Source organism: Paroedura picta, chromosome 3 (assembly GCF_049243985.1).
Source record: "Paroedura picta isolate Pp20150507F chromosome 3, Ppicta_v3.0, whole genome shotgun sequence".
Classification (NCBI taxonomy): Eukaryota; Metazoa; Chordata; class Lepidosauria; order Squamata; family Gekkonidae; genus Paroedura; species Paroedura picta.
The window spans coordinates 174,832,538-174,859,084 of NC_135371.1; the positions used below are offsets into that span (position 1 = coordinate 174,832,538).

The following is a 26,547-nucleotide window of genomic DNA, read 5'->3' on the forward strand; positions in this document are numbered from 1 at the left end:
CCCTCGTGGGGCTTCGAGGGAAGAGACAAGCACAGGTGGTCTTCCCTTGCCTGCCTCTGCGTAGCAACCCTGGACTTCCTCAGTGGTCCCCCATCCAAGGATTAACCAGGGCCGACCTTGGTTAGCTTCCCTGGTCTGACATGGTTGGGCTGCCTTGGACCATCCAGGTCAGGGCAAGAGATAGACAGAGGTGGCCTGCCCTTGCCTGCCTCTGCGTAGCCACCCTGGGCCTCCTTGGTGGCCTCTCATTCAAGTGCTCAGTGTCTGAGATCTGACAAGATCCAGGGCTGGGCTTACAATTCTAAGTTTCAACAGCTGGAGGAAAAGCCCGAGAGAAGCTCAGGGGGGAGGGGATGGCGAGCAAACACATCTGTGTAGGTTTACCTCTCCAGGGGCGCTGGAAGGGAAGGCCTCAGCTGTGTTTCTGGGAGGTGCTGGGAAGGAAGGAAGAAGGGCAGACTCCGAGCAGCTCCGGAGAAGTCAGAGGCGAATTGACCATGCTTAAGACACAAGAAGAAGAAGAAGAAGAAGAAGAAGAAGAAGAAGAAGAAGAAGAAGAAGAAGAAGAAGAAGAAGAAGAAGAAGAAGAAGAAGAAGAAGAAGAAGAAGAAGAAGAAGAAGAAGAAGAAGAAGAAGAAGAAGAAGAAGAAGAAGAAGAAGAAGAAGAAGAAGAAGAAGAAGAAGAAGAAGAAGAAGAAGAAGAAGAAGAAGAAGAAGAAGAAGAAGAAGAAGAAGAAGAAGAAGAAGAAGAAGAAGAAGAAGAAGAAGAAGAAGAAGAAGAAGAAGAAGAAGAAGAAGAAGAAGAAGAAGAAGAAGAAGAAGAAGAAGAAGAAGAGTTGGTTCTTATATGCCACTTTTCGCTACCCAAAGGAGGCTCAAAGTGGCTTACAGTCGCCTTCCCTTTCCTCTCCCCACAACAGACACCCTGTGAGGGAGGGGAGGCTGAGAGAGCCCTGAGGTTACTGAAGAAGAAGAAGAGTTGGTTCTTAGATGCTACTTTTCTCTACCCGAAGGAGGCTCAAAGCGGCTTCCATTCGCCTTCCCTTTCCTCTCCCCACAACAGACACCCTGTGAGGGAGGGGAGGCTGAGAGAGCCCTGAGATTACTGAAGAAGAAGAAGAGTTGGTTCTTAGATGCCACTTTTCTCTACCCGAAGGAGGCTCAAAGCGGCTTCCATTCGCCTTCCCTTTCCTCTCCCCACAACAGACACCCTGTGAGGGAGGGGAGGCTGAGAGAGCCCTGAGATTACTGAAGAAGAAGAAGAGTTGGTTCTTATATGCCGCTTTTCTCTCCCAGAAGGAGTCTCAAAGTGGCTTCCAGTCGCCTTCCCTTTCCTCTCCCCACAACAGACACCCTGTGAGGGAGGGGAGGCTGAGAGAGCCCTGAGATTCCTGCTCAGTCAGAACAGTTTTATCAGTGCTGTGACTAGCCCAAGGTCACCCAGCTGGCTGCATGTGGGGGAGTGCAGAATCGAACCTGGCATGCCAGATTAGAAGTCCGCACTCCTAACCACTCCACCAAACTGGCTCTCCTTTTGTTGGCTGCCAGAGGTGGAGGGAGAGGCAAGAATTCCCTTCCGCCTCCAGAGGTTCTAGTCCCGATCCAGTCCATTGTCTTGGTTTCCGCAGGCATTTTGGCAGTCGTTGGTTTTTAAGTCAGCCGGGTGTAAAAAAACTCCTATTTTTGCTGGTTTTAAATCTCCTCTCCGGTTCTTAGCGTAGCCGTTATTCCTCTGATTCCCTGCCTGTTGGTTTTACACGGACTTTTCCTCATCTTGCTCTTCGGCTTGCGATTTGTGCCGCTTATCTTGCTACTAACCCCCTCGGGGACCTTTTGTGGGGAAGCCGGCTGGAAACATCTGAAATAAATAGATAAATGGGTTGTTTGAAATGCACAGCCGAGGGATCCTGGCTTGTTAGGCTCACGCCGTGGAAGGATTGCAATGTTTACCTACATCCCGGGTTTTGCGTGACTCTGACAAAATGCAACTAACTGAAGCTAATAGTTTCTACAGGGCTTTAAGTGCTGATTTCATTTGGTGCCCGGGTATTCGGGGGGGGGGGGATTTAGCAGAGTGTCAGAGAGGGTGAAGCACCGGGCTGCTTAAATACTAAAATGGTTTTTATTAGGAACGGAAACAACTATGTATGGAAATAAATTCAAAAGAAATTCCCACTAAACCTCCGGAAGAAGTTCCTGACAGTCAGAGCGGTTCCTCAGTGGAATAGGCTTGCTCAGGAGGTGGTGGGTTCTCCATCTTTGGAGATTTTTAAGCAGAGGCTGGAGAGCCATCTGACGGAGAGGCTGATTCTGGGAAGGCTCAAGGGGGTGGCAGGTCACACTGAACGAGTGAGAGGGTTGTGAGTGTCCTGCATAGTGCAGGGCGTTGGACTAGATGACCCAGGAGGTCCCTTCCAACTCTAGGATTCTATGATTGTATGATCCTGAATTCCATCTAAATAGGTGCTCATGGGAATTGTAGTCCACAGACATCTGGAGAGCCACAATTTGCCCCCCCCCCCCCCGCCTTAGGCAATGAATTGCCTGGCGATTACCCTACACTCCGTATTCTTTTAAACCAACTGTTGAAAAATAACCCAGTTATTCTCACGTGGCTGATGGCAGCCTGTGAATTCTTAGCCCACCAAGTTCACGGAAGAAGCCAGATTTTTGTTGCCGGAGGGGGGGGGCGGGATTGGGTGGGGACAGCTCTGAGTGAAAGCTTACACCATGAATAAAACTTCAGTTGTCTCCAAGCTGCCCCTGGACTCAGACTTTCTCCTGCCAAACTGAATTTTTTTCAAGTGGGCTTCTCTGTCCAGGGTCGTGCTCTGCAGAACGGTTTTGCAAACTGGTTTCGGAGAAAGGGTAAAGCCCTGGAGCCAAACAGGACTCCGTACCACTACTTGTTAGGCAGATCCCGTTACGTAATCTCTGCACCACTTCAGGTGTTGTGTGAATGCTTCTGCTCCACTTCTGTTCTTTCCGGGGGTTCCGGAGGGCTGCAGTCTGCGTGCCCCGAAGACTGGCTGTCCCCATTGGTCAGTCGTCCTGACTCCCACCGTGCAATCCGCTTTCACTCCCTGGCAGAAAGGGAGCCTTAAAATAATGAACTGAAAACTAACGCAATGGTGAGGCTGTGCAACCCCAGCCCCCTGCATCTCGGCTTCGTTAACCGGGCTGTGAGTGGGTTGCTGTGAACACTGCAGCTCTCCCAGCCAGACTCCTGAGAAGCGCCTAAAGTGCATTCCCTTCTTGGCATCTCCGTCCTCCCTGCCCCGGTCGCCGCTTTTCTCTGGCTCCGGCTCTTGTGCGTCACTCGGGGACTCCCCGGGCCTGGCTGCCTTCCAAGGCGGTGCGCTGGAGCCGGAGATACTGCGGCTGCTCGCCGAAGAGGCGGAGGGGTGGTTTCTGCTGGCCTGCCGGCTGCTGCCTCTCCCTTTAAAGGCGGGGGGGGGGACATGATGCTGCTGGGAGAGAGTGATGCTCTTATCGGGAGGAGGTTTCTGACGGGAACCAAAGGACATCAGAAGGGCCCTGCTGGATCAGACCAGGGAGGCTCCATCCAATCATAGAATCCTAGCGTGGGAAGGGGCCATGAAGGTCATCTAGTCCAACCCCCTGCTCAACGCAGGATCAGCCCGAAGCATCCTAAAGCATCCGAGAAAAGTGTGTATCCAACCTTTGCCTGAAGACTGCCAGTGAGGGGGAGCTCACCACCTCCCTAGGCAGCCTATTCCACTGCTGAACTACTCTGACTGTGAAAAACTTTTTCCTGATATCTAGCCTATATCGTTGTACTTGAAGTTTAAACCCATTACTGCGTGTCCTCTCCTCTGCAGCCAGCATAAACAGCATCCTGCCCTCCTCCAAGTGACAACCTTTCAAATATTTAAAGAGGGCTATCATGTCCCCTCCAGTATCCAGGGGTATTCCAGTATACAATCCAGTATTCTGGCTCACACGGTGGCCAACCATTTCCTCTGGAGGGGCAACCACAGGGCAGGGAGGTGAGGGCATTCATAAGGACATCAGAAGAGCCCTGCTGGGTCAGACCAGTAAAGATGCTTGACCGGAGACCCTGGCTCAGTGGCAGAGCCTCTGCTTGGCAGGCAGAAGGTCCCCCAGTTCACTCTCCAGGTAAGAGGGCCAGGCAGCAGGTGATCAGAAGGACCTTGACTTGTGACCCTGGCTCAGAGTTCTCCAGGATCTCAGGCAGAGGTCTGAGGGGATCAAACCTGGGACCTTTTGTTAGCAGGATAAATAAGTCATAGATATGCACACACTGTATTTTAGGATAAAGGAGATAAAAGGATTTATTTATGGCACGACATAATGTGATAAAAAAAGAGCCTCTTGTGGCGCAGAGTGGTAAAGCAGCGACATGCTGTCTGAATCTCTGCCCATGAGGCTGGGATTTCGATCCCAGCAGCCGGCTCAAGGTTGACTCAGCCTTCCATCCTTCCGAGGTCGGCTGGGGGGCAAACGGTAATGACCGGGGAAGGCACTGGCAAACCACCCCGCATTGAGTCTGCCATGAGGGCGTCACCCCAAGGGTCAGACATGACCTGGTGCTTGCACAGGGGATACCTTTACCTTTACCTTTATACTGTGATAGTGCAGAGGAGAGATAGGGACAGGCATCTGTCTACATGACGACCTATGAAGAGAGAGAGAGAAGCTTCTGAGAAGAAGGAGGACATTGCCCTTAGAGTAGCAATCTAGGGACAGACAAGAAAGCACACTTAACAGGAGAGAAAGGTCCTGAACTCTCTGACCTATCTAACAGTCTTCTTGCTGCCCCCTTCAGGGTCTTCTTATCGTTTTATCTTTTTTAAAAATCTCTGTACACCAGACATTGTCTGTTCCAACACTTTTGCAGGCCAAGTCAGATATTCTGCCATACTCAAGGTCCAGGTTGAACTGCCAGGCATTCCTCCTGGCGCTCTGGAGGGTGCTGTAGCTGGAAGCATCACGTTCAACTTCTGGATTTGGATCCTCTTGGCCAGGGGTAGTCAACCTGTGGTCCTGCCAGCATTTGCTGGCAGGGGCTCATGGGAATTGTAGTCCATGGACATCTGGAGGACCACAGGTTGACTACCTCTGCTCTTGGCCATTTCCGCATGTCGGTTCCATCTCTTGCCAGCAAGAGGCGTCTTGTTCTGCGCCCGCTCCTGACGGCGATGAGGTGCCCATTTCCCCCGCGAGGGCCCCTAGGCCCCTGAGCGACTCCGCTTGCCCAAGGGCGAGATGTGCGGTTGTGGTGTTTTGTTTGTTGTGGCACGGCGTGTGGGAATTGCAAGGGAGTGAAGAGGCCCGTCACACGCGTGTTGGAGGAGGCAGCTGGCGCAGCCCAAAAGATCCCTGCAGAACGAGCGATTTCTTGCCAAGGCCAGCTTGGCTCACCTGCTGTCAATCTGCTGGAACGGGACGTGTCACACTGAGGCCGGCCGCCTCGCTCGGCAGGCAGGGAAGGGGGGGGGGAGCTCAGCCTGGCCGAGGTCCAGTCCGGTCCCCGGGAAGAGTGCCAAGCGCTGATCTCATCAGGTTCATCTTTTAAAAATAACAAGATGTCATCCGACTTCTGTGCAAGACCTGACGGAACGTCTCTTCTCCTGGCACTGCTCAGGGACTCTCGGGGCTTTGGAAATCATGACGGGAAGGTTTGATGCTGGATGTTCTGTGGGGTCCATCTCCTGAACACGGAGATGCTGGGGAAAGAGTCACTGGCTTGATCTGTGAGGAGCCATGAGCTCAGAAGTTGTGGTTCTGGAGTGCTACTGCTCAGTGGCAGAGCCTCTGCTGGGCAGGCAGGAGGTCCCCAGTTCAATCCCCGGCATCTCCAGTTAGAAGGACCAGGCAGGAGGGGATGGGAAAGACCTTGGCCTGAAACCCTGGCTCAGTGGCAGAGCCTCTGCTTGGCCTGCAGAAGGTCCCAGGTTCAATCCCCGGCATCTCCAGTTAAGAGGACCAGGCAGGAGGGATGGGGAAGACCTTGGCCTGAGACCCTGGCTCAGTGGCAGAGCCTCTGCTTGGCAGGCAGAAGGTCCCAGGTTCAATCCCTGACATCTCCAGTTAGAAGGACCAGGCAGGAGGGGATGGGAAAGCCCCTGACCTGAGACCCTGGCTGTGTATGGTTGTCAGCTCTAGGTTGTGAAAAACTCTGCTGAGGTCCTCTCCATATTATACACTGTCCTCCCCAAATTGCTGTGAGTTTCCCAGCCCGGAGTTGGCAAGCCACAGCAGCCCTTATTTTTTGCCGCCTGAGAGTCGAGAGGGCCGGTTGCTTTCTTTCCCGCCCAGGAATGAAAAGGGGGCCAAATTCTGCCCTCCCTCCCAGTCAGGGGGCATTTCTGCTTGGCCACTTAGAGGGATGGGTTCGGTGGGGCTGGCCAGGTGTGAATTCCAGGGCAACCCCTTTCTTTCTCCGTCCTCCCTTGCCTGCAGGCAGGTGGTAAAGGGAAAGACTCTCACCACTAAGTGCAGGTTGGGGAAAGCTGCAGCCTGGACCGTGAATCCTAACCTTTCTATTCCGAGCAGTTCCCAGAGGAGCCTTCTGGTCGGCCTGGACTCTGAGACTCTGAGACTACTCTGCAAAAGGCTCAAGGACTCCTGTTTACGCCATCCACCCACAACAGTCTTCCACCCTGCAATCTGTTTGGCTGGGAAGCTCTTGGAGATTGGGGGATGGAGCTTGGGGAGGACAGGAATCTCAATGGGGTCCAAGGTCCCCCCTCCCAAGCAGCCCTCTTCTCCAGGGGAACTGATCTCTGCCGTCTGGAGAGGAGCTGGCATTCCAGGGGATCCCCAGGCCCCACCTGGAGGCTGGCATCCCTGACCCTCAGTGGGGTCCAAGGCCACAGAGTCCCCCCTCCCAAGCAGCCCTTTCCTCCAGGGGAACTGATCTCTGCCATCTGGAGAGGAGCTGGAATTCCAGGGGATCCCCAGGCCCCACCTGGAGGCTGGCATCCCTGACCCTCAGTGGTGTCCAAGGCCACAGAATCCCCCCTCCCAAGCAGCCCTTTCCTCCAGGGGAACTGATCTCTGCAGTCTGGAGAGGAGCTGGAATTCCAGGGGATCCCCAGGCCCCACCTGGAGGCTGGCATCCCTGACCCTCAGTGGGGTCCAAGGCCACAGAGTCCCCCCCTCCCAAGCAGCCCTTTCCTCCAGGGGAACTGACCTCTGCAGTCTGGAGAGGAGCTGGAATTCCAGGGGATCCCCAGGCCCCAACTGGAGGCTGGCATCCCTGACCCTCAGTGGGGTCCAAGGCCTGAGAATCCCCCCTCTAAAGTTCGGACTTGGGAGGGGGGACTCTGGGTCCCTGGACCCCACTGAGGGTCAGGGATGCCAGCCTCCAGGTGGGGCCTGGGGATCCCCTGGAATTCCAGCTCCTCTCCAGACTGCAGATACCCAGGCGATTGGTAATTGCCACTGTGGGATGGTAGGTGAATTTTCTCCAGGCCAGGCTGGATTCTTGAGATTTTTGGTGGTGGTGGGGACCCCTTGGGCATGAAATTGGGGCAACTGTAGGTAGGCAGATAGTTGTGCGTTCCTGCATAGTGCAGGGGATTGGACTAGATGCAGATACCTTCCAGCTCTATGATTTTGGGTTCTATAAAGTACAAGATGAAACCAGGAACATCCAAGTGGGCAGCTTGGGGGATGGGGTCAGACGCCAGACTGTTACTAAGTGGTTGCTCAAATCTCTATTCCCCTCACCCTAATTCTATTCCGATGCTTTACCCCCCCACACACCATGCATTCTACATCCTACTTTCCCAGGCCCTCCTCCCAGGCAACAGACCTCATCAAAATTACCTTTCCGAGGAACAGATGGTAAATCTATCGCCAAAACCCTCTTAAACCCAATCACAAGTCCCCGATTGACTATTAAGGCCCTTATTGGTACAGATAGAGAACTAAAAGACTAAAAGGCTGCAGCTGGACGGAACCTCTCCCTCCCCCCCCCCCCCCGCCGAGAAAACACCAGACTATTTCTGTCTTTATTATCATTTTATTGTGACGGAGTTACAAGCAGGAAATATCATCAAAATAGGTAGCCAAGAAGGCACCACAGCTCTGCTGATCAATTCCCCCTAAATCAGGGGCACATGGGAAATGTAGTCCATGAACATCTGGAGAACCACAGTTTGGCGACCCCTGCCCTGAAGACTAATATCTAAGATTCCAGTCCACTTGCAGAGGAGAGTCCAAAGAGCTCCTTCACATCTACTTGGGAAACACAATGCTCGCATTCCCATGAGAGATGGGAATTAGTTTGGCGGGCTGCACCGCAATTGCATTTGGGACCCGGCATACAGCAGGTCTGCACAACTGCCACAGCCTGTTGGTATTCCCTGAGAACTCTCCCACACCTTATGTGGCAAGTAAAATCCTGCAGGCCTCTCATTGGTCTGCCTGGTCCTTTAACTGGAGATGCCGGGGATTGAACCTGGGACCTTCTGCCTGCCAAGCAGAGGCTCTGCCACTGAGCCAGGGTCTCAGGCCAAGGTCTTTCACATCCCCTCCTGCCTGGTCCTTTTCACTGGAGATGCCGGGGATTGAACCTGGGACCTTCTGCCTGCCAAGCAGAGGCTCTGCCACTGAGCCAGAGTCTCAGGCCAAGGTCTTTCCCATCCCCTCCTGCCTGGTCCTTCTCACTGGAGATGCCAGGGATTGAACCTGGGACCTTCTGCCTGCCCAGCAGAGGCTCTGCCACTGAGCCAGAGTCTCAGGCCAAGGTCTTTCCCATCCCCTCCTGCCTGGTCCTTCTCACTGGAGATGCCGGGGATTGAACCTGGGACCTTCTGCCTGCCAAGCAGAGGCTCTGCCACTGAGCCAGGGTCTCAGGCCAAGGTCTTTCCCCTCCCCTCCTGCCTGGTCCTTTTAACTGGAGATGTCGGGGATTGAACCTGGGACCTTCTGCCTGCCAAGCAGAGGCTCTGCCACTGAGCCAGGGTCTCAGGCCAAGGTCTTTCCCATCCCCTCCTGCCTGGTCCTTCTAACTGGAGATGCCGGGGATTGAACCTGGGACCTTCTGCCTGCCAAGCAGAGGCTCTGCCACTGAGCCAGGGTCTCAGGCCAAGGTCTTTCCCATCCCCTCCTGCCTGGTCCTTCTCACTGGAGATGCCGGGGATTGAACCAGGGACCTTCTGCAGGCCAAGCAGAGGCTCTGCCCCTGAGCCAGGATCTCAGGTCAAGGCCTTTCCCATCCCCTCCTGCGTGGTCCTTCTAACTGGAGATGCCGGGGATTGAACCTGGGACCTCCTGCCTGCCAAGCAGAGGCTCTGCCACTGAGCCAGGGTCTCAGGCCAAGGTCTTTCCCACCCCCTCCTGCCTGGTCCTCTTAACTGGAGATGCCAGGGATTGAACCTGGGACCTTCTGCAGGCCAAGCAGAGGCTCTGCCACTGAGCCAGGGTCTCAGGCCAAGGTCTTTCCCATCCCCTCCTGCCTGGTCCTTTTACCTGGAGTTGCCGGGGATTGAACCTGGGACCTCCTGCCTGGCAAGCAGAGGCTCTGCCACTGAGCCAGGGTCTCAGGCCAAGGTCTTTCCCATCCCCTCCTGCCTGGTCCTTCTAACTGGAGATGCTGGGGATTGAACCTGGGACCTCCTGCCTGCCAAGCAGAGGCTCTGCCACTGAGCCAGGGTCTCAGGCCAAGGTCTTTCCCACCCCCTCCTGCCTGGTCCTCTTAACTGGAGATGCTGGGGATTGAACCTGGGACCTTCTGCCTGCCAAGCAGAGGCTCTGCCCCTGAGCCAGGGTATCAGGCCAAGGTCTTTCCCATCCCCTTTTGCCTGGTCCTTCTATCTGGAGATGCCGGGGATTGAACCTGGGACCTTCTGCCTGCCAAGCAGAGGCTCTGCCACTGAGCCAGGATCTCAGGCCAAGGTCTTCCCCATCCCCTCTGCCTGGTTCTTTTCACTGGAGATGCTGGGGATTGAACCTGGGACCTTCTGCAGGCCAAGCAGAGGCTCTGCCACTGAGCCAGGGTCTCAGGCCAAGGTCTTTCCCATCCCCTCCTGACTGGTCCTTCTCACTAGAGATGCCGGGGATTGAACCAGGGACCTTCTGCAGGCCAAGCAGAGGCTCTGCCCCTGAGCCAGGATCTCAGGTCAAGGCCTTTCCCATCCCCTCCTGACTGGTCCTTCTCACTAGAGATGCCGGGGATTGAACCAGGGACCTTCTGCAGGCCAAGCAGAGGCTCTGCCCCTGAGCCAGGATCTCAGGTCAAGGCCTTTCCCATCCCCTCCTGCCTGGTCCTTCTAACTGGAGATGCCGGGGATTGAACCTGGGACCTCCTGCCTGCCAAGCAGAGGCTCTGCCCCTGAGCCATGCCCTCCCCCCTTTTGTTTTCATTTCAGCCCTCTAGTTCCGATCTGAAGTGGAGGGCTTAACCTTGGACGTTTTCCTTCCCAGCTGTTTATCCCTGTTGAGTCAGCTGAGCGGCTTTTCCACACGGGGCCCATTGGTGGGATGGCACGCTTTCTAGCCTGGAGCCGCACAATTCCCCGCTTTGCAATAACAAAGCCCTGAGCTTTCTCCTCACCGAGAGTCTGCCAAGGTTACCTGCTAATCAGATTCCCCCCCAGGGCGGCCAGAGAGCTTTCTGTTGCAGAGCAAACACAATAGCAAGGCAGCCGCCAGGGTGATCCTTTCCAGAGGTTTGCCGGAGGAGATGTTGTCTGTATGGCCAAGGAGCAGCGCTCTCTCCTCGGGGCCAGTCCAAACATGACGTAGCGCAGGAACCTGGGATGGCGACCAAGTGTGTGCTCAACAGGCAGCTGTTGCCAGATGAGAAATTGTGTTTTCGGCATGCGGCTGTCAGAGAGAGCGTCCGTGTTTTAGATGCGCCCTTTCAATTGTGTTATCTTGTTTTCCCCTAATCACTGCGCTGTGAGCTGTCTTGAGGCAGAGAAGATAAGGGAGGGATATAAATGTTGGCCGAGTTTGGAGATGCAGGGGGAGGAAAGGGCCAGTCTGCTTAAAGAATAAAATAGTTTTTATTCAGGAGAGAAACAGCTCTGTACAGAAAGGGGGAGACAGAGAGAGAGAGAGAGAGAGAGAGAGAGAGAGAGAGAGAGAGAGAGCTACAGCTGTTATCTGCAGCTGTAAGTTGCTCAACTGCTGTTCTGGAGGCAAGCAGGGAGGAAGCGTGCTCGAACAAACAGGACGTCTCCTCTTGAACCAAATCAGGATGCAGGAGGAGGTAATTTGAAAATCAGCAGGAAGTTCCTAATCTAACTATGCTAAATATACGTCTTCTCTGATGCCCCCTGCAGGACACCCTTTATATTCTGCAGAATTATGCACACTGCAGATCTTACGTCTTCCAACAATAAATACTGGAAATATCCCTCTGCCCTGGGCCAGGCCAGCCCGATCTCGGAAGCTAAGCAGGGTCAACCCTGGTTATGACTTGGATGGGAGACCCACAAGGAAGCCCAGGGTGGTCACACAGAGGCCAGCAATGGCTAGCCACTTCTGAACGGGCTTGAAGACTCCATAGGATTGCTGTAAGGATTTGGATTGGAAGACCACCAAGCAAGGCCAGGGTTGCTCTGCAGAGGCAGGCCATGGCGAACCGCCTCTGTTTGTCTCTTGTCTTGACCTGGGTGACCCAGGCTGGCCCGATCCTGTCCGACTGCTGAAGCTCAGCGTGGCAGACCCTGGTTGGTCCAGCTGACTCAGATCCTCGTGCAGGTCTCCCTTGCTGATTCCCGGATGTCTTCAAACTGTGCTGCACTCCTCTGAATAATTTATGAAGAGTAAGATTTTTTTTAAGGTTGTTTGCTAAAAGCACGGGGGCTGGGAAGATCTTTGAAGCACTCTGCCCCAAATAAAGAGACTGGCAAACTTGAGCGGGATGGGGTTTTGAAAAAGGGAAGGGGCAGCTGGCAGAATCAACTCACAGAGACATGAAATGGAATTTCACCAAGTGGATTGGCTTAGAAAAAGGAGGTATAGGGTGTAGACTGGGAAGGGAGGGAGGGAGGGAGGGAGGGAGGGAGGAAGGAAGGATAGACCTTGGCCTGAGACCCTGGCTCAGTGGCAGAGCCTCTGCTTGGCAGGCAGGAGGTCCCAGGTTCAATCCCCGGCAGCATCTCCAGTTAGAAGGCCCAGGCAGGAGGGGATGGGAAAGACCTTGGCCTGAGACCCTGGCTCAGTGGCAGAGCCTCTGGTTGGCAGGCAGGAGGTCCCTGGTTCAATCCCTGGCATTTCCAGTTAAAAGGACCCGGCAGGAAGGGATGGGAAAGACCTTGCCCTGAGACCCTGGCTCAGTTCCAGAGTCTTTGCTTGGCAGGCAGAAGGCCCCAGGTTCAATCAGTGAAAGGGACCAGGTGGTAGGTGATTTGAAAAACATCCACTTGAGGCTCTGGAAGAGCTGCTGCCTGTCGGAGTAGGCATTTCTGATCTCAAGGGACCAAAAGATCAGCTTCAGCACAAGACAACCTCAATTGGTCCCGCATTTGGATTGCGGATTAAAACGTCTCTTATGTGATAGGTGATATATAAATAAGAATATTTGCTTGGGTTTTGATTTGTCCTGTGCTGCCCGTTACACGAATCAATCACTTAAGAGTTGTTGTTGTTGTTGTTGTTTTTTTGGGGGGGAGGATGTATTCTTGCATGGTTCTGTTTGCTGCTGCCGAAGCAACATTTGAAAAGCACACCAAAAGGGTTCTCGCTGCCCAATTCCGAGGGACAGTCAGCTGAGGAAGAGTCATCCCAATTTTCTGCCAAGCCTGACGAATACACTCTTGGCTTTGACATCTGTTCGTTGTGGTTAGCTTGAGAAAACAATGAAAAATAAAGCACAGACTGAATCCCCCCCCCCCGCCCCCGTGGTTGATTTTCTACCCCACATTTCGGCACCTCGTTATCCTGCATACTTAAAGCCAGATCTGCACCTAATTTCTACATTACCACTTGAACTCTGAAACATGCTGTCTCTGAAGGATGTCCTTCCATCCAAAGAAACCCTGAGTCCAGCAAGGTCAATATTGTCAACTCAGACTGGCAGCTGCCCTCTAGGGTCTCAGGCCAAGGTCTCTCCCATCCCCTCCTGCCTGGTCCTTCTAATTGGAGATGCCGAGGATTTAACTGGGACCTTCTGCCCCCAAGGAGAGGCTCTGCGACTGAGCCAGGGTCTCAGGTCAAGATCTTTCCCATCCCCTCCTGCCTGGTCCTTCTAACTGGAGATGCCGGGGATTGAACCTGGGACCTCCTGTCTGCCAAGCAGAGGCTCTGCCACTGAGCCAGGGTCTCAGGCCTGTGGCTTTCCCATCCCCTCCTGCCTGGTCCTTTTAACTGGAGATGCCGGGGATTGAACCTGGGACCTTCTGCAGGCCAAGCAGAGGCTCTGCCACTGAGCCAGGGTCTCAGGTCAAGATCTTTCCCATCCCCTCCTGCCTGGTCCTTCTAACTGGAGATGTCGGGGATTGAACCTGGGACCTCCTGCCTGCCAAGCAGAGGCTCTGCCACTGAGCCAGGGTCTCAGGCCTGTGGCTTTCCCATCCCCTCCTGCCTGGTCCTTTTAACTGGAGATGCCGGGGATTGAACCTGGGGCCTCCTGCCTGCCAAGCAGAGCCTCTGCCACTGAGACAGGGTCTCAGGCCTGTGGCTTTCCCATCCCCTCCTGCCTGGTCCTTCTAACTGGAGATGCTGGGGATTGAACCTGGGACCTTCTGCCTGCCAAGCAGAGGCTCTGCCACTGAGCCAGGGTCTCAGGCCTGTGGCTTTCCCATCCCCTCCTGCCTGGTCCTTTTAACTGGAGATGCCGGGGATTGAACCTGGGACCTTCTGCAGGCCAAGCAGAGGCTCTGCCACTGAGCCAGGGTCTCAGGTCAAGATCTTTCCCATCCCCTCCTGCCTGGTCCTTCTAACTGGAGATGTCGGGGATTGAACCTGGGACCTCCTGCCTGCCAAGCAGAGGCTCTGCCACTGAGCCAGGGTCTCAGGCCTGTGGCTTTCCCATCCCCTCCTGCCTGGTCCTTTTAACTGGAGATGCCGGGGATTGAACCTGGGGCCTCCTGCCTGCCAAGCAGAGGCTCTGCCACTGAGCCAGGGTCTCAGGCCAAGGTCTTTCCCATCCCCTCCTGCCTGGTCCTTCTAACTGGAGATGCTGAGGATTGAACCTGGGACCTCCTGCCTGCCAAGCAGAGGCTCTGCCACTGAGCCAGGGTCTCAGGCCTGTGGCTTTCCCATCCCCTCCTGCCTGGTCCTTCTAACTGGAGATGCCAGGGATTGAACCTGGGACCTCCTGCCTGCCAAACAGAGGCTCTGCCACTGAGCCAGGGTCTCAGGCCTGTGGCTTTCCCATCCCCTCCTGCCTGGTCCTTCTAACTGGAGATGCTGAGGATTGAACCTGGGACCTCCTGCCTGCCAAGCAGAGCCTCTGCCACTGAGCCAGGGTCTCAGGCCTGTGGCTTTCCCATCCCCTCCTGCCTGGTCCTTCTAACTGGAGATGCCAGGGATTGAACCTGGGACCTCCTGCCTGCCAAGCAGAGCCTCTGCCACTGAGCCAGGGTCTCAGGCCTGTGGCTTTCCCATCCCCTCCTGCCTGGTCCTTCTAACTGGAGATGCCAGGGATTGAACCTGGGACCTCCTGCCTGCCAAGCAGAGCCTCTGCCACTGAGCCAGGGTCTCAGGCCAAGGTCTTTCCCATCCCCTCCTGCCTGGTTCTTCTAACTGGAGATGCAGGGATTGAACCTGGGACCTTCTGCCTGCCAAGCACAGGCTCTGCCACTGAGCCAGGGTCTCAGGCCAAGGTCTTTCCCATCCCCTCCTGCCTGGTCCTTTCAACTGGAGATGCCAGGGATTGAACCTGGGACCTTCTGCATGCCAAGCAGAGGCTCTGCCACTGAGCCAGGGTCTCAGGCCAAGGTCTTTCCCATCCCCTCCTGCCTGGTCCTTCTAACTGGAGATGCCAGGGATTGAACCTGGGACCTTCTGCCCATTTGGCTCTTGCCAGCTAAACAGGGTCAGTCCTGGGATGGGAAGCCACCAAGGAAGGCTCTGTGGAGGAAGGCGATGGCAAACCCACCTCTGCTCCTGCCTTGCCTTGGGACCCCCTTGCTGGTGGCCAGAGGCTGGTTGCAGCTCGACAGCACATGTCAGACTCACTAAAAAAGGCCAAAATTTCGTTCAGAGGACTGCTCTTCCTTTGTCTGGGTGCTGTCCAAGTCTAAGCTGTAGCATTTCCGCATGGATTAAGGAAGGGATGATGCGGCGGAGAAGGAGCCTGGGTCCCAGAGGGGTGCTCCTCTCTCTCACTCACTCTACATCAAAGGGAATGATTGATCTGTGAATAATTAAAGAAAGAAATTGTGGTGGGAACAGGAAGCTCATGTAATCAGGGCTGAAAAGAACAGCAGATGAGCCCCACTGGATCAGACCAGGGAGAATTCATCTAGTCCAGCATCCTGTGGTCAACCTGTTCCTCTGCAGGGCCAGCCACAGGGCAGGGAGGCCGAGGCCTTCCCCTGAGAAGACCATCAGAAGAGCCCTGCTGGGTCAGGCCAGGGAGGGTCCCTCCAGTCCAGCCTCCCGTCTCACCCAGGGGCCAGCCAGTCCCTCTGCAGGGCCAGCCACAGGGCAGAGCGGCCGAGGCCTTCCCCTGTGAAGACCCTCAGAAGAGCCCTGCTGGGTCAGGCCAGGGAGGGCCCCTCCAGTCCAGCCTCCCGTCTCACCCAGGGGCCAGCCAGTCCCTCTGCAGGGCCAGCCACAGGGCAGAGAGGCCGAGGCCTTCCCCTGAGAAGACCCTCAGAAGAGCCCTGCTGGGTCAGGCCAGGGAGTGTCCCTCCAGTCCAGCCTCCCGTCTCACCCAGGGGCCAGCCAGTCCCTCTGCAGGGCCAGCCACAGGGCAGAGAGGCCGAGGCCTTCCCCTGAGAAGACCCTCAGAAGAGCCCTGCTGGGTCAGGCCAGGGAGGTCCCTCCAGTCCAGCCTCCCGTCTCCCCCAGGGGCCAGCCAGTTCCTCTGCAGGGCCAGCCACAGGGCAGAGCGGCCGAGGCCTTCCCCTGAGAAGACCCTCAGAAGAGCCCTGCTGGGTCAGGCCAGGGAGGGTCCCTCCAGTCCAGCCTCCCGTCTCACCCAGGGGCCAGCCAGTCCCTCTGCAGGGCCAGCCACAGGGCAGAGCGGCCGAGGCCTTCCCCTGAGAAGACCCTCAGAAGAGCCCTGCTGGGTCAGGCCAGGGAGGGTCCCTCCAGTCCAGCCTCCCATCTCACCCAGGGGCCAGCCAGTCCCTCTGCAGGGCCAGCCACAGGGCAGAGCGGCCGAGGCCTTCCCCTGAGAAGACCCTCAGAAGAGCCCTGCTGGGTCAGGCCAGGGAGGGTCCCTCCAGTCCAGCCTCCCGTCTCACCCAGGGGCCAGCCAGTCCCTCTGCAGGGCCAGCCACAGGGCAGAGAGGCCGAGGCCTTCCCCTGAGAAGACCCTCAGAAGAGCCCTGCTGGGTCAGGCCAGGGAGGGTCCCTCCAGTCCAGCCTCCCGTCTCACCCAGGGGCCAGCCAGTCCCTCTGCAGGGCCAGCCACAGGGCAGAGCGGCCGAGGCCTTCCCCGGAGAAGACCCTCAGAAGAGCCCTGCTGGGTCAGGCCAGGGAGGGTCCCTCCAGTCCAGCCTCCCGTCTCTCCCAGGGGCCAGCCAGTTCCTCTGCAGGGCCAGCCACAGGGCAGAGAGGCCGAGGTCTTCCCCTGAGAAGATCATCAGAAGAGCCCTGATGGGTCAGGCCAGGGAGGGTCCCTGCAGTCCAGCCTCCCGTCTCACCCAGGGGCCAGCCAGTTCCTCTGCAGGGCCAGCCACAGGGCAGAGCGGCCGAGGCCTTCCCCTGAGAAGACCCTCAGAAGAGCCCTGCTGGGTCAGGCCAGGGAGGGTCCCTCCAGTCCAGCCTCCCGTCTCTCCCAGGGGCCAGCCAGTTCCTCTGCAGGGCCAGCCACAGGGCAGAGAGGCCGAGGTCTTCCCCTGAGAAGATCATCAGAAGAGCCCTGATGGGTCAGGCCAGGGAGGGTCCCTCCAGTCCAGCCTCCCGTCTCTCCCAGGGGCCAGCCAGTTCCTCTGCAGGGCCAGCCACAGGGCAGAGCGGCCGAGGCCTTCCCCTGAGAAGACCCTCAGAAGAGCCCTGCTGGGTCAGGCCAAGGAGGGTCCCTCCAGTCCAGCCTCCCGTCTCACCCAGGGGCCAGCCAGTTCCTCTGCAGGGCCAGCCACAGGGCAGAGAGGCCGAGGCCTTCCCCTGAGAAGACCCTCAGAAGAGCCCTGCTGGGTCAGGCCAGGGAGGGTCCCTCCAGTCCAGCCTCCCGTCTCTCCCAGGGGCCAGCCAGTTCCTCTGCAGGGCCAGCCACAGGGCAGAGAGGCCGAGGCCTTCCCCTGAGAAGACCCTCAGAAGAGCCCTGCTGGGTCAGGCCAGGGAGGGTCCCTCCAGTCCAGCCTCCCGTCTCACCCAGGGGCCAGCCAGTCCCTCTGCAGGGCCAGCCACAGGGCAGAGAGGCCGAGGCCTTCCCCCCTGTGTCGCCTCCTAGCCTTGGGGTCTTGCAGTGTTTCCGGATTCTGAATGCAGACCTCGCTTTGATTCACCACAGCCAGCAGCCCCTGACGGCCCCCTTTTCCTTGCATCCACCAGTCCTGTGAGAGACGGAGAGCAAAGGATAAGCCAACACACTCCTGTCATGCTCATCCAGCGAACAACATGCCCAGGATCACCCACCCACCCTCCATCCATTCAACACCTACATACAACAGTTTGTAAAATGCATCCTGAAAGCTGGAGGCGGGGGAGTGGGCGGGCAGTTGGGAGAGAGTTTCTGCCCAGAGCTGCAAAAAGGTTTGTGCTGGATTCACAATATTGAGGCGGTGCAGAAAGAATGTCGGTTCAGGAGATAATTGAGCCCCGCTGGAACGGGAACTGGGTTTGACTAGGAATAGAGCCAGTTGGTGGAGTGGTCAGGAGTGCGGACCTCTGATCTGGCATGCCGGGTTCAATTCCCCTCTTCCCCACATGCAGCCAGCTGGGTGATCTTGGGGTAGTCACAGCACTGATAAAACTGTTCTGACCGAGCAGGATTCTCAGGGCTCTCTCAGCCTCACCCACCTCACAGGATGTCTGTTGTGGGGAGAGGAAAGGGAAGGCGACTGTAAGCCACTTTGAGCCTCCTTTGTGTAGAGAAAAGCGGCATATAAGAACCAGCTCTTCTTCTTCTTCAGTAATCTCAGGGCTCTCTCTGCCTCCCCTCCCTCACGGGGGGTCTGTTGTAGGGAGAGGAAGGGAAGGCGAATGGAAGCCCCTTTGAGACTCCTTTGGGTAGAGCAAAGCAGCATATAAGAACCAACTCTTGTTCTTGTTCCTGTTCTTGTTCCTGTTCTTGTCCTTCTCCTACTCCTTCTCCTTCTCCTTCTTCTTGTCCAAAGGACCGGACTCTCCAGAAAGAGACCCTCAGAAGTGGGCTGCAGTTGGGGCTGCATGGGAGTGCTTGGGCAGCGTGGTCCCTGGTGCTGCATTTCAATTCCTGCTTAGATTTGTTTCCCCCTGTGTTTTTAAAAGGGACTTAGAAGAAGGGGGAAGTTTGGAGGGGGTTATAGAATCCTAGAATCATAGAGTTAGAAGGGGCCATACAGGCCATCTAGTCCAACCCCCTGCTCAACGCAGGATCATAGAATCACAGAATCATAGAGTGGGAAGGGGCTACACAGGCCATCTAGTCCAACCCCCTGCTCAACGCAGGATCAGCCCAAAGCATCCTAAAGCATCCAAGAAAAGTGTGTATCCAACCTTTGCTTGAAGACTGCCAGTGAGGGGGAGCTCACCACCTCCTGAGGCAGCCTATTCCACTTCTGAACTACATTCAAGGTTGCATTCCTTGTCCTCCAGGTGAGGGGTCCCCTACCTTTTCGAGCCTATGCCTTGCAAATTCTGACTCAGGGTGGTGGGCGCACCCACACAACGGCAGCTGCAGAAGGCAGAGCCACACGTGCTCAACCACGGAGGCAGCAGAGAGAACAGCAGTGTGATTTCTCAAAGAATCACACAGCGAGCTGGAAGATAGCACCAGGGGCCATCTAGTCCAGCCCCCCCCTTTCAGGGATATAAGAATCACACCGTCCTGACAGGTGCTCATCCAATCTCCTCCTAAAAACCTCCACCATCTTCCGAGGCAGCATATTCCACGTGCAAACAGTCCTCACCCTTAACAATTAAATTTAAGTGGAATCTCCTTTCCCATAATTTGAACCCAGGGCTTCTAGTAGTGCCGGCGTGCTTCCTGTATCATCTGGTGCTCCCTGGTGTCGTGCCGGTGTGCTTCCTGGTATCTACTTGCTTCTTGGTTCTTCAGAAAAAAACCTGAAAGGTCTTGAATTGGGAAGACAACGACCACCGGATATGTTCCTTAGCTCCCTGCTAGCTGACCAGCGAGAAAAGTTTTGAGCTCAGCTTGGGAAGGTTCTATCCTGCCTGAGGAGTTGGGTGCCTCTCTGTGGCTGCCCTCGCAGGAGCCCGTTTACAGTGGCACCCACCACCCTTTCTCAAAATCCCCCAAATGTTGGCAGAGTTTAACGAAGCAAAGAGGCACAGGGCACCAGGCTGTTCAAAAGAAGGAAATTGTTCTATTTAGAAGAGAAGCAACTTTGTACAGAAAAAGGAGAGAGAGAGAGAGAGAGAGAGTCCTAACTAACTGCCTAACTGTTCTGCATTCCTTCAATCTGCTGTGAGGGCAAGCAGGGAAGAAGGGTGCTCAAAGGAGCAGGAAGTGTACCAATGAGGACACAGGAGGATATGCTGTGGAAAAGATCAAACATCTCCTCATGCCCCGTGCGGGACACTCTTCAAATGTTGTCGAATCAGGCATGCTACAGATCTTGCCTATCGCAGCATAAAGTGCCCAGGGGCACTTCCAAAAGGACGAGGACTTCCACTTCAAGGTTGTTTTTCTCCTGCCCTGTGGCTTACAGCCCCGGTCTCATGCTCACATCCCATCCTGCACGGCCTGGCTCGTAGCTACCTTCGGCTTCTCTCGTAGGCATTTAAACAAAAATAAACCCAGGCTCTGGTTAGATCGAGGGTTCCCAACCAGGGGTCCGTGGGACGTCCAGAGGGGGTCGCATCCTTAAGGGATTCGGGCACAAGTTAGGGGACCAGCCTCTTCCGAGCATGAGCGAGTTCTCTCACGGGTTGCGGGAGGGGGCGGAGCCTGCAGGCCTACTCCACTCTCCCCCTCTTTGAGCCTGCCTGTTAGCGCAGGCAGTGATGTCACTTCCGGCGACGCCTCACTTCCTGGGGGCGTGGCAAGGAGGTGTGGCCAGCTGGCATCACTTCCAGGGCTCCTTAGAGCCTGGAAAAAGATATCACAGTTCCTCCACAGTCAAAAGGTTGGAAAAGGCTGGGTTAGGCGATATGTGTAAACTGAGCTGGTTTGAGGGGAGCCTGAACCGAACTCTGGTTGAATGTGTGGCTGGAACGCCACTTCGGTTGCAGTGTGGCTGTGGGTCCCTGCAGATGGCCCCACACCACCCTGCGTCATGCGTGTGTCTCTCCTCTGCATCCGGCTCTCTCTGCTTGGTGCTCTCTTGGCATACCTTGTCTCTTCTTACATCTCCCTCCCTCCTTGCTGGCTTCATTTGTGTAGGTGTCTGCTCTGCACAGCTGTCTGCGGAGGCTTTTGGGGCCTCTGCCTCCCGTTCCTTGACACGCTGCAGTCGACTTCTGCTCCTCCTCTGCACATCACCCTTAAACAAGCAAGCACTCCGTAGGGGGTGGCCGCTGGCGAGTGGGCATCACGGATGTGCAGCGTCGTGATTAAGAGCAGCAGCTTCTAACCTAGAAAGCCTGGTTCGATTCCCCACTCCACATGCAGCCAGCTGGGTGACCTTAGGCTCATCATAGCCCTGATGGTGCTGTCCTTACAGAGCTCTCTCGGCCCCACCTACCTCACAGGGTGTCTGTTGTGGGGAGAGGAAGGGAAGGATACTGTAAGCTGCTCTGAGACTCCTTTGGGACGTGTAAAGAGGGGTACAAAAACCCACTCTTCTTCTGTTGGACCTTTCTTTTACTTTCATATGTGCTTTCTGTTGTGATTTTCTGCAGGCCCTTTACTAGCGGACCGATGCCTCTTTGAGAGCCAGCATGGTGTAGTGGTTAAGAGTAGCAGCTTCTAACCGAGATTTGATTCCCCACTCCTCCACATGAATCCACCTGGGTGACCTTGGGCCGGTCACAGTTCTCTCGGAGCTCTCTCAGCCCTACCGATCTCACAGGGTTTGTGCTGTGGGGAGAAAAAGGGACTGCATTCATAAGGTGCTTTGAGGCTCCTTCCTGCAGTTAAAAGTGGGGCATAACCCCTCTCCTTCCCCCTCCTTTTCCTCCTCCCCCTCCCCCCATTGAGGAGCAGTCTAGACATAGAAAGTCATAAACAACATTCCTTTAATAGCATTTCAAATATTAAGTGCACCACCGAGGAAAATGACACAGAATTAGGGGGCGGCCAGATCATAGTCTCAATACGTTGTCTGTCCCATTGGAAATCAAACGCCAGCCAGAAATAGTCTCTCAGTTTCACCTCCCTTGTGTTAATTTGCCCTTTCCCAGCAATATTTAACACCTTTCTCAAACTCGGTAGCTTTCCCTTCCAGTACTCAGAGGGTCCTCAGCACCTCCAGTCCCACTCCTGCTACCTCCCCAGTCGCCATTGAACTCTGTCATGGCATTGTTTTAGGGGCATATACGTCCGCATAGCTTCATGAAGCATTTTGTCTTCTATCAATAGGCAACCCAGCCCTGTCTTGTGTGTGTGTGTTCTCGATGTCACACATGGACCCCTCCTTGCATGTGGTCTTCCTTTCTTCCGTAGAAAGCTGGTCATTTCGCGGCTGAATCCGTGGACCCCTTGTTGTCGTGACTTTCCCCCAAATACTCTTTCCTTTCCTCGCTTATTTTCTTAGTCAGCCTTGTGTGGGTTTTTCAGGGCATTTTGTGGTTGAGTTGTACCCGTTAATTCCCCTTAATAAAAGACTTTTCAGCTTAACATGCAAGTGATTTATTTTGAGTTTCTCTAAGGGAGCAGTTCCCGTAAACATTGGTGGGAATACCGAGAGCCTCCTCTTGACCCTCCTCAGATGATGGCCTTTTTGGGCAACTGTCACAGTCAGCCACGATCTCTATGTTTGTTGTGTTCCCAGCACAGGTGGCTTTCCGGACCACGACCAGCATAAACGTTTGAGTTCTCGCGTCTGTCTGAGAGTGAAATGGCCCTCTTTATTACCTGGATGTCTGCCTCTGTGCTTTGACCTACTTCTGAGCAATCAGCCAAGAGCAATAAATAGAAAGGAAGAGATAGAAACACGATAGAACAAAAGGGAGGGAAACGAACCCATGCAGAAAAGAGCCTGGTCCTGAATTGGAATTTCGGTCTGTCACTGAGAGAATTGTCTACTCTGACTGGTGGGATTCTCATAGACTCTTGGATTATAGATGTCTTTCAGGGATTGAACCTGGGACCTTCTGCCTGCCAAGCAGAGGCTCTACCACTGAGCCAGGGTCTCAGGCCAAGGTCTTTCCCATCCCCTCCTGCCTGGTCCTTCTAACTGGAGATGCCGGGGATTGAACCTGGGACCTTCTTCCTGCCAAGCAGAGGCTCTGCCACTGAGCCAGGGTCTCAGGTCAAGGTCTTTCCCATCCCCTCCTGCCTGGTCCTTTTCACTGGAGATGCTGCTGGGGATTGAACCTGGGACCTTCTGCCTGCCAAGCAGAGGCTCTGTCACTGAGCCAGTGTCTCAGGCCAAGGTCTTTCCCATCCCCTCCTGCCGGTCCTTCTAACTGGAGATGCCGGGGATTGAACCTGGGACCTTCTGCCTGCCAAGCAGAGGCTCTGCCACTGAGCCAGGGTCTCAGGCCAAGGCCTTTCCCATCCCCTCCTGCCTGGTCCTTTTAACTGGAGATGCCGGGGATTGAACCTGGGATCTTCTGCAGGCCAAGCAGAGGCTCTGCCACTGAGCCAAGGTCTCAGGCCAAGGCCTTTCCCATCCCCTCCTGCCTGGTCCTTCTCACTGTAGATGCTGGGGATTGAACCTGGGACCTTCTGCCTGCCAAGCAGAGGCTCTGCCACTGAGCCAGGGTCTCAGGCCAAGGCCTTTCCCATCCCCTCCTGCCTGGTCCTTTTAACTGGAGATGCCGGGGATTGAACCTGGGATCTTCTGCAGGCCAAGCAGAGGCTCTGCCACTGAGCCAGGGTCTCAGGCCAAGGCCTTTCCCATCCCCTCCTGCCTGGTCCTTTTAACTGGAGATGCCAGGGATTGAACCTGGGACCTTCTGCCTGCCAAGCAGAGGCAGGCCAAGGTCTTCCCCATCCCCTCCTGCCTGGTCCTTTTAACTGGAGATGCTGGGGATTGAACCTGGGACCTTCTGCCTGCCAAGCAGAGGCTCTGCCACTGAGCCAGGGTCTCAGGCCAAGGTCTTTCCCATCCCCTCCTGCCTGGTCCTTCTAACTGGAGATGCCGGGGATTGAACCTGGGACCTTCTGCCTGCCAAGGAGAGGCTCTGCCACTGAGCCAGGGTCCCAGATCAAGGTCTTTCTCATCCCCTCCTGCCTGGTCCTTCTAACTGGAGATGCCGGGGATTGAACCTGGGACCTTCTGCCTGCCAAGCAGAGGCTCTGCCACTGAGCCAGGGTCTCAGGCCAAGGTCTTCCCCATCCCCTCCTGCCTGGTCCTTTTAACTGGAGATGCTGGGGATTGAACCTGGGACCTTCTGCCTACCAAGCAAAGGCTCTGCCACTGAGCCATGTCCCCTCACTGAGTGGCTGCCAATCTGAGAAGACAATACTGACAGTGATGGATTGATGGTCTGATTCCATACATCAGCTTCATGTGCTGGGGAGGGGACAATGCACAGTGTCGGAGCCTGCTGACCCCTCTGCTCTTCCGTCTTTCAGGCTCCAGGAGTCAGCGTGTCCCTCCCACCCTCGGTCCCTCTGCTTGGCCGTCCTGCAGGCCCAATGGCTGGCCGCTGGTGAGCTCGAAAGAGAATTTCTGCCGGAGGAGGACTGCCAACGGCTGCCAACCTGGAGGGGGGCATGAGGAAGAGCCGCAGCGTCCTGGCCGTGGCAGAGGATGAGGTGAGCGGGTTCTTGGAATCACACCTTGTATGCATGCTTAGTCCCAGGTGGGCCATATTGCAAAGAGCTGCTAGAATGCATCTCCCTTTAAGAAGCAACAAGCAGGAGGTGATGGGAAAGCAGCTGCCAGTCAGGGTGGGCAATTGATGGGCCATTGCTTGCATTCAGTTGAAGGCTGCTTCATGTGTAACCACTGAGGGAAGGCTTTGATTCAGTGGCAGGGCCTCTGTTTGGCAGGCAGAAGGCCCCCAGTTCAATTAGAGGGACCTTGCTGGGTCTGATCAGTTGAGGGTTCTTCTAGTCCAGCATCCTGTCTCTCCCAGGGGCCAGCCAGTTCCTCCGGACAGTCAACACCTCAGACCTCAACCAGTTCCAGAGCCTTCTCCGTCCTGGCCCCCACCTGGGGGAAGGAGCTCCCTGGAGAGATCAGGGCCCTGTCTGAACTCTCACAAATTTGCAGGGCCTGCAAACTACTGTCCGGCATCAGGATGCTGAAAGGATCTAGGAATGGCAGGAGAACGCGGTTGGAGTGCAGGGGCACCTTTAAAGACCAATCAACCTTTATTCCAGGCATCAGCTCACCTGTGCTGGGACCTGCCACTGGAGAACTTGTTTGATAGCAGCAGATCATAAATCAAATTAATAATGATGATGATGATGATGATGATGATTTCTTCAGATCCACTGAAACGGAAGTGGTCAGTCCCTCCAGATAAGAAGAGGGTGAGCGGCAAATTGACATATACAGATTAATAAAGGTGTTAAACAGACGCAAGGATGGAGATAAGGTGCATCTTTACCTGAATCCAGGAATTGCCGTGTCAGCGTGTCTCTGCCGATGCAGTTTTGCTGACACCTAGTGGCAAGGAAGAAGAAGGCAGGCAGCTTGGCCAGACCATTTGCCCCCTGTGTTAAGGGCATCCTTCGTTCAGTAGAATTTTTGAGCTTAAAAGGGGGCGGGGGGGGGGATTTCTCTTTGTTAAGCTAGTTTGCCTGTTGGCCTTTAAAAGGCGTCCCTTTGTAGGATCTTTTCTCCCTCCTTTGGAAAGGGTACCATATAGTTAAGAGCTATGAATTTGCTCACAACCAATAGCCACTCTGTGCATTAGCAACTTCCAAAATGTCCAGTCGTCGATGGCCTTGCTCAGGTCTTGCATCCCCTGAGACTTCCCTGATTGACCCAATCGGGCTCTACACACAGAGGCACTAAATCTCGGAATCCCAGAGGCGACATCAGGGGAAGGCCTCCGCCTCTCTGCCCCGGTGTTGGTTCTCGAGAGGAACTGGTTGGCCACTGTGTGAGAAGACAGGAGGCTGGACTAGATGGACCTTCACTGGTCTGACCCAGCAGGGCTCTTCTGAGGGTCTTAGGAAGGCCTCAACCACCATGCCCTGTTCTTGGCTCTCGAGAGGAACTGGCTGGCCACCCTGCGAGACAGGATGCTGGCCTGGATGGACCCCTGGTCTGATCTAGCAGGGCTCTTCTGGTGTTCTTCAGGGGAAAGGCCTCGGCCTCTCTGTCCCGTTGTTGGACCTCCAGAGGAACTGGTTGGCCCCTGTGCAAAATGCAAAAGCAGAGTGCACCAACTGTGTTAGACACAATCCAGTTTCCTTTATATTAGGAGCTATACCATGCCAGAGAGATGTAAAACATCCCCCAAACTGTACATCACCTGATTTCAATTGGGACATCTCCCCTTCAGTGCTTCTCTTCCGTAACATTCGGGTGCTGGAAATGTTGCTAAGAGATGTCATTATAGTATTATAATTATAATATTATAATAACAGGATAATGTGAAGACGTCAGCTGTGCAGTTTAATTTCATATTGGCTGGAAATGGCTCATGATCTCTTCTAACTGCATGGAGGTCTCAGATTAACTTCCGTGCCTTTAAGGTGGGTTTCACACTAGGCACAGCTGTGAACAATTGACAGCACACAACTAGCAACCCAGTCTGTGGTTCTGACCCTGAGGAGGTGGCTCAGCCTAGCTAGAAGAGCAGGAGTCCTCCTATTATAACCCCACTAAGGTAACAGCACTTTTAGTTAGGATAATTCCAGCTGTTCACAGCTTTGTGTCTCTGTTCTCATGATGGGTGGCGTTTTTTTGCATTCCAGTTAGTAACAAAGCTTGAAATACTTCTTTGGAAGGAAATCACTGGATAGGAAAATTGGCAGACTGGCAAATATGTCTCAGGAGTGACTCTTATCTGGAACTTCGTTTTTTGAGTGTTTGTAATTTGGGATGCCTTCTCTTATCAGCATTCGCAGCACCCTGGGGGTCCATGACAGGGACACCGAGGAGACCATTGTCCAACTGGAATCATGGAACAGCCAGTTTGGGGAATGGTTTGCCTCTCCACTATAGTGTCATTATGTGGCATGGCATAGCTCCTAATATTTGGATTTTGTCACAGTGTGGGGCAGGAGGCTGGGCTGGAGGGACCCTCCCT

At 55.1% G+C, this 26,547-nt stretch overlaps 1 protein-coding gene across 2 annotated transcripts in view; it reads left to right on the forward strand.

The window, feature by feature from the left end:
• PDE4A (phosphodiesterase 4A) overlaps positions 1 to 26,547 on the forward strand; it is a 310,971-nt gene that overhangs the window by 14,540 nt on the left and 269,884 nt on the right. The window contains exon 2 of one of the 2 annotated variants that reach the window (XM_077329784.1): positions 23,912 to 24,094. In XM_077329784.1, the coding sequence (XP_077185899.1) occupies positions 24,053 to 24,094 (42 nt within the window). In that variant the 5' untranslated portion in view covers positions 23,912 to 24,052. Of the gene's footprint in view, positions 1 to 23,911; positions 24,095 to 26,067; positions 26,125 to 26,547 lie in introns of those variants that run through there. The other variant, XM_077329786.1, reaches the window with a different exon arrangement.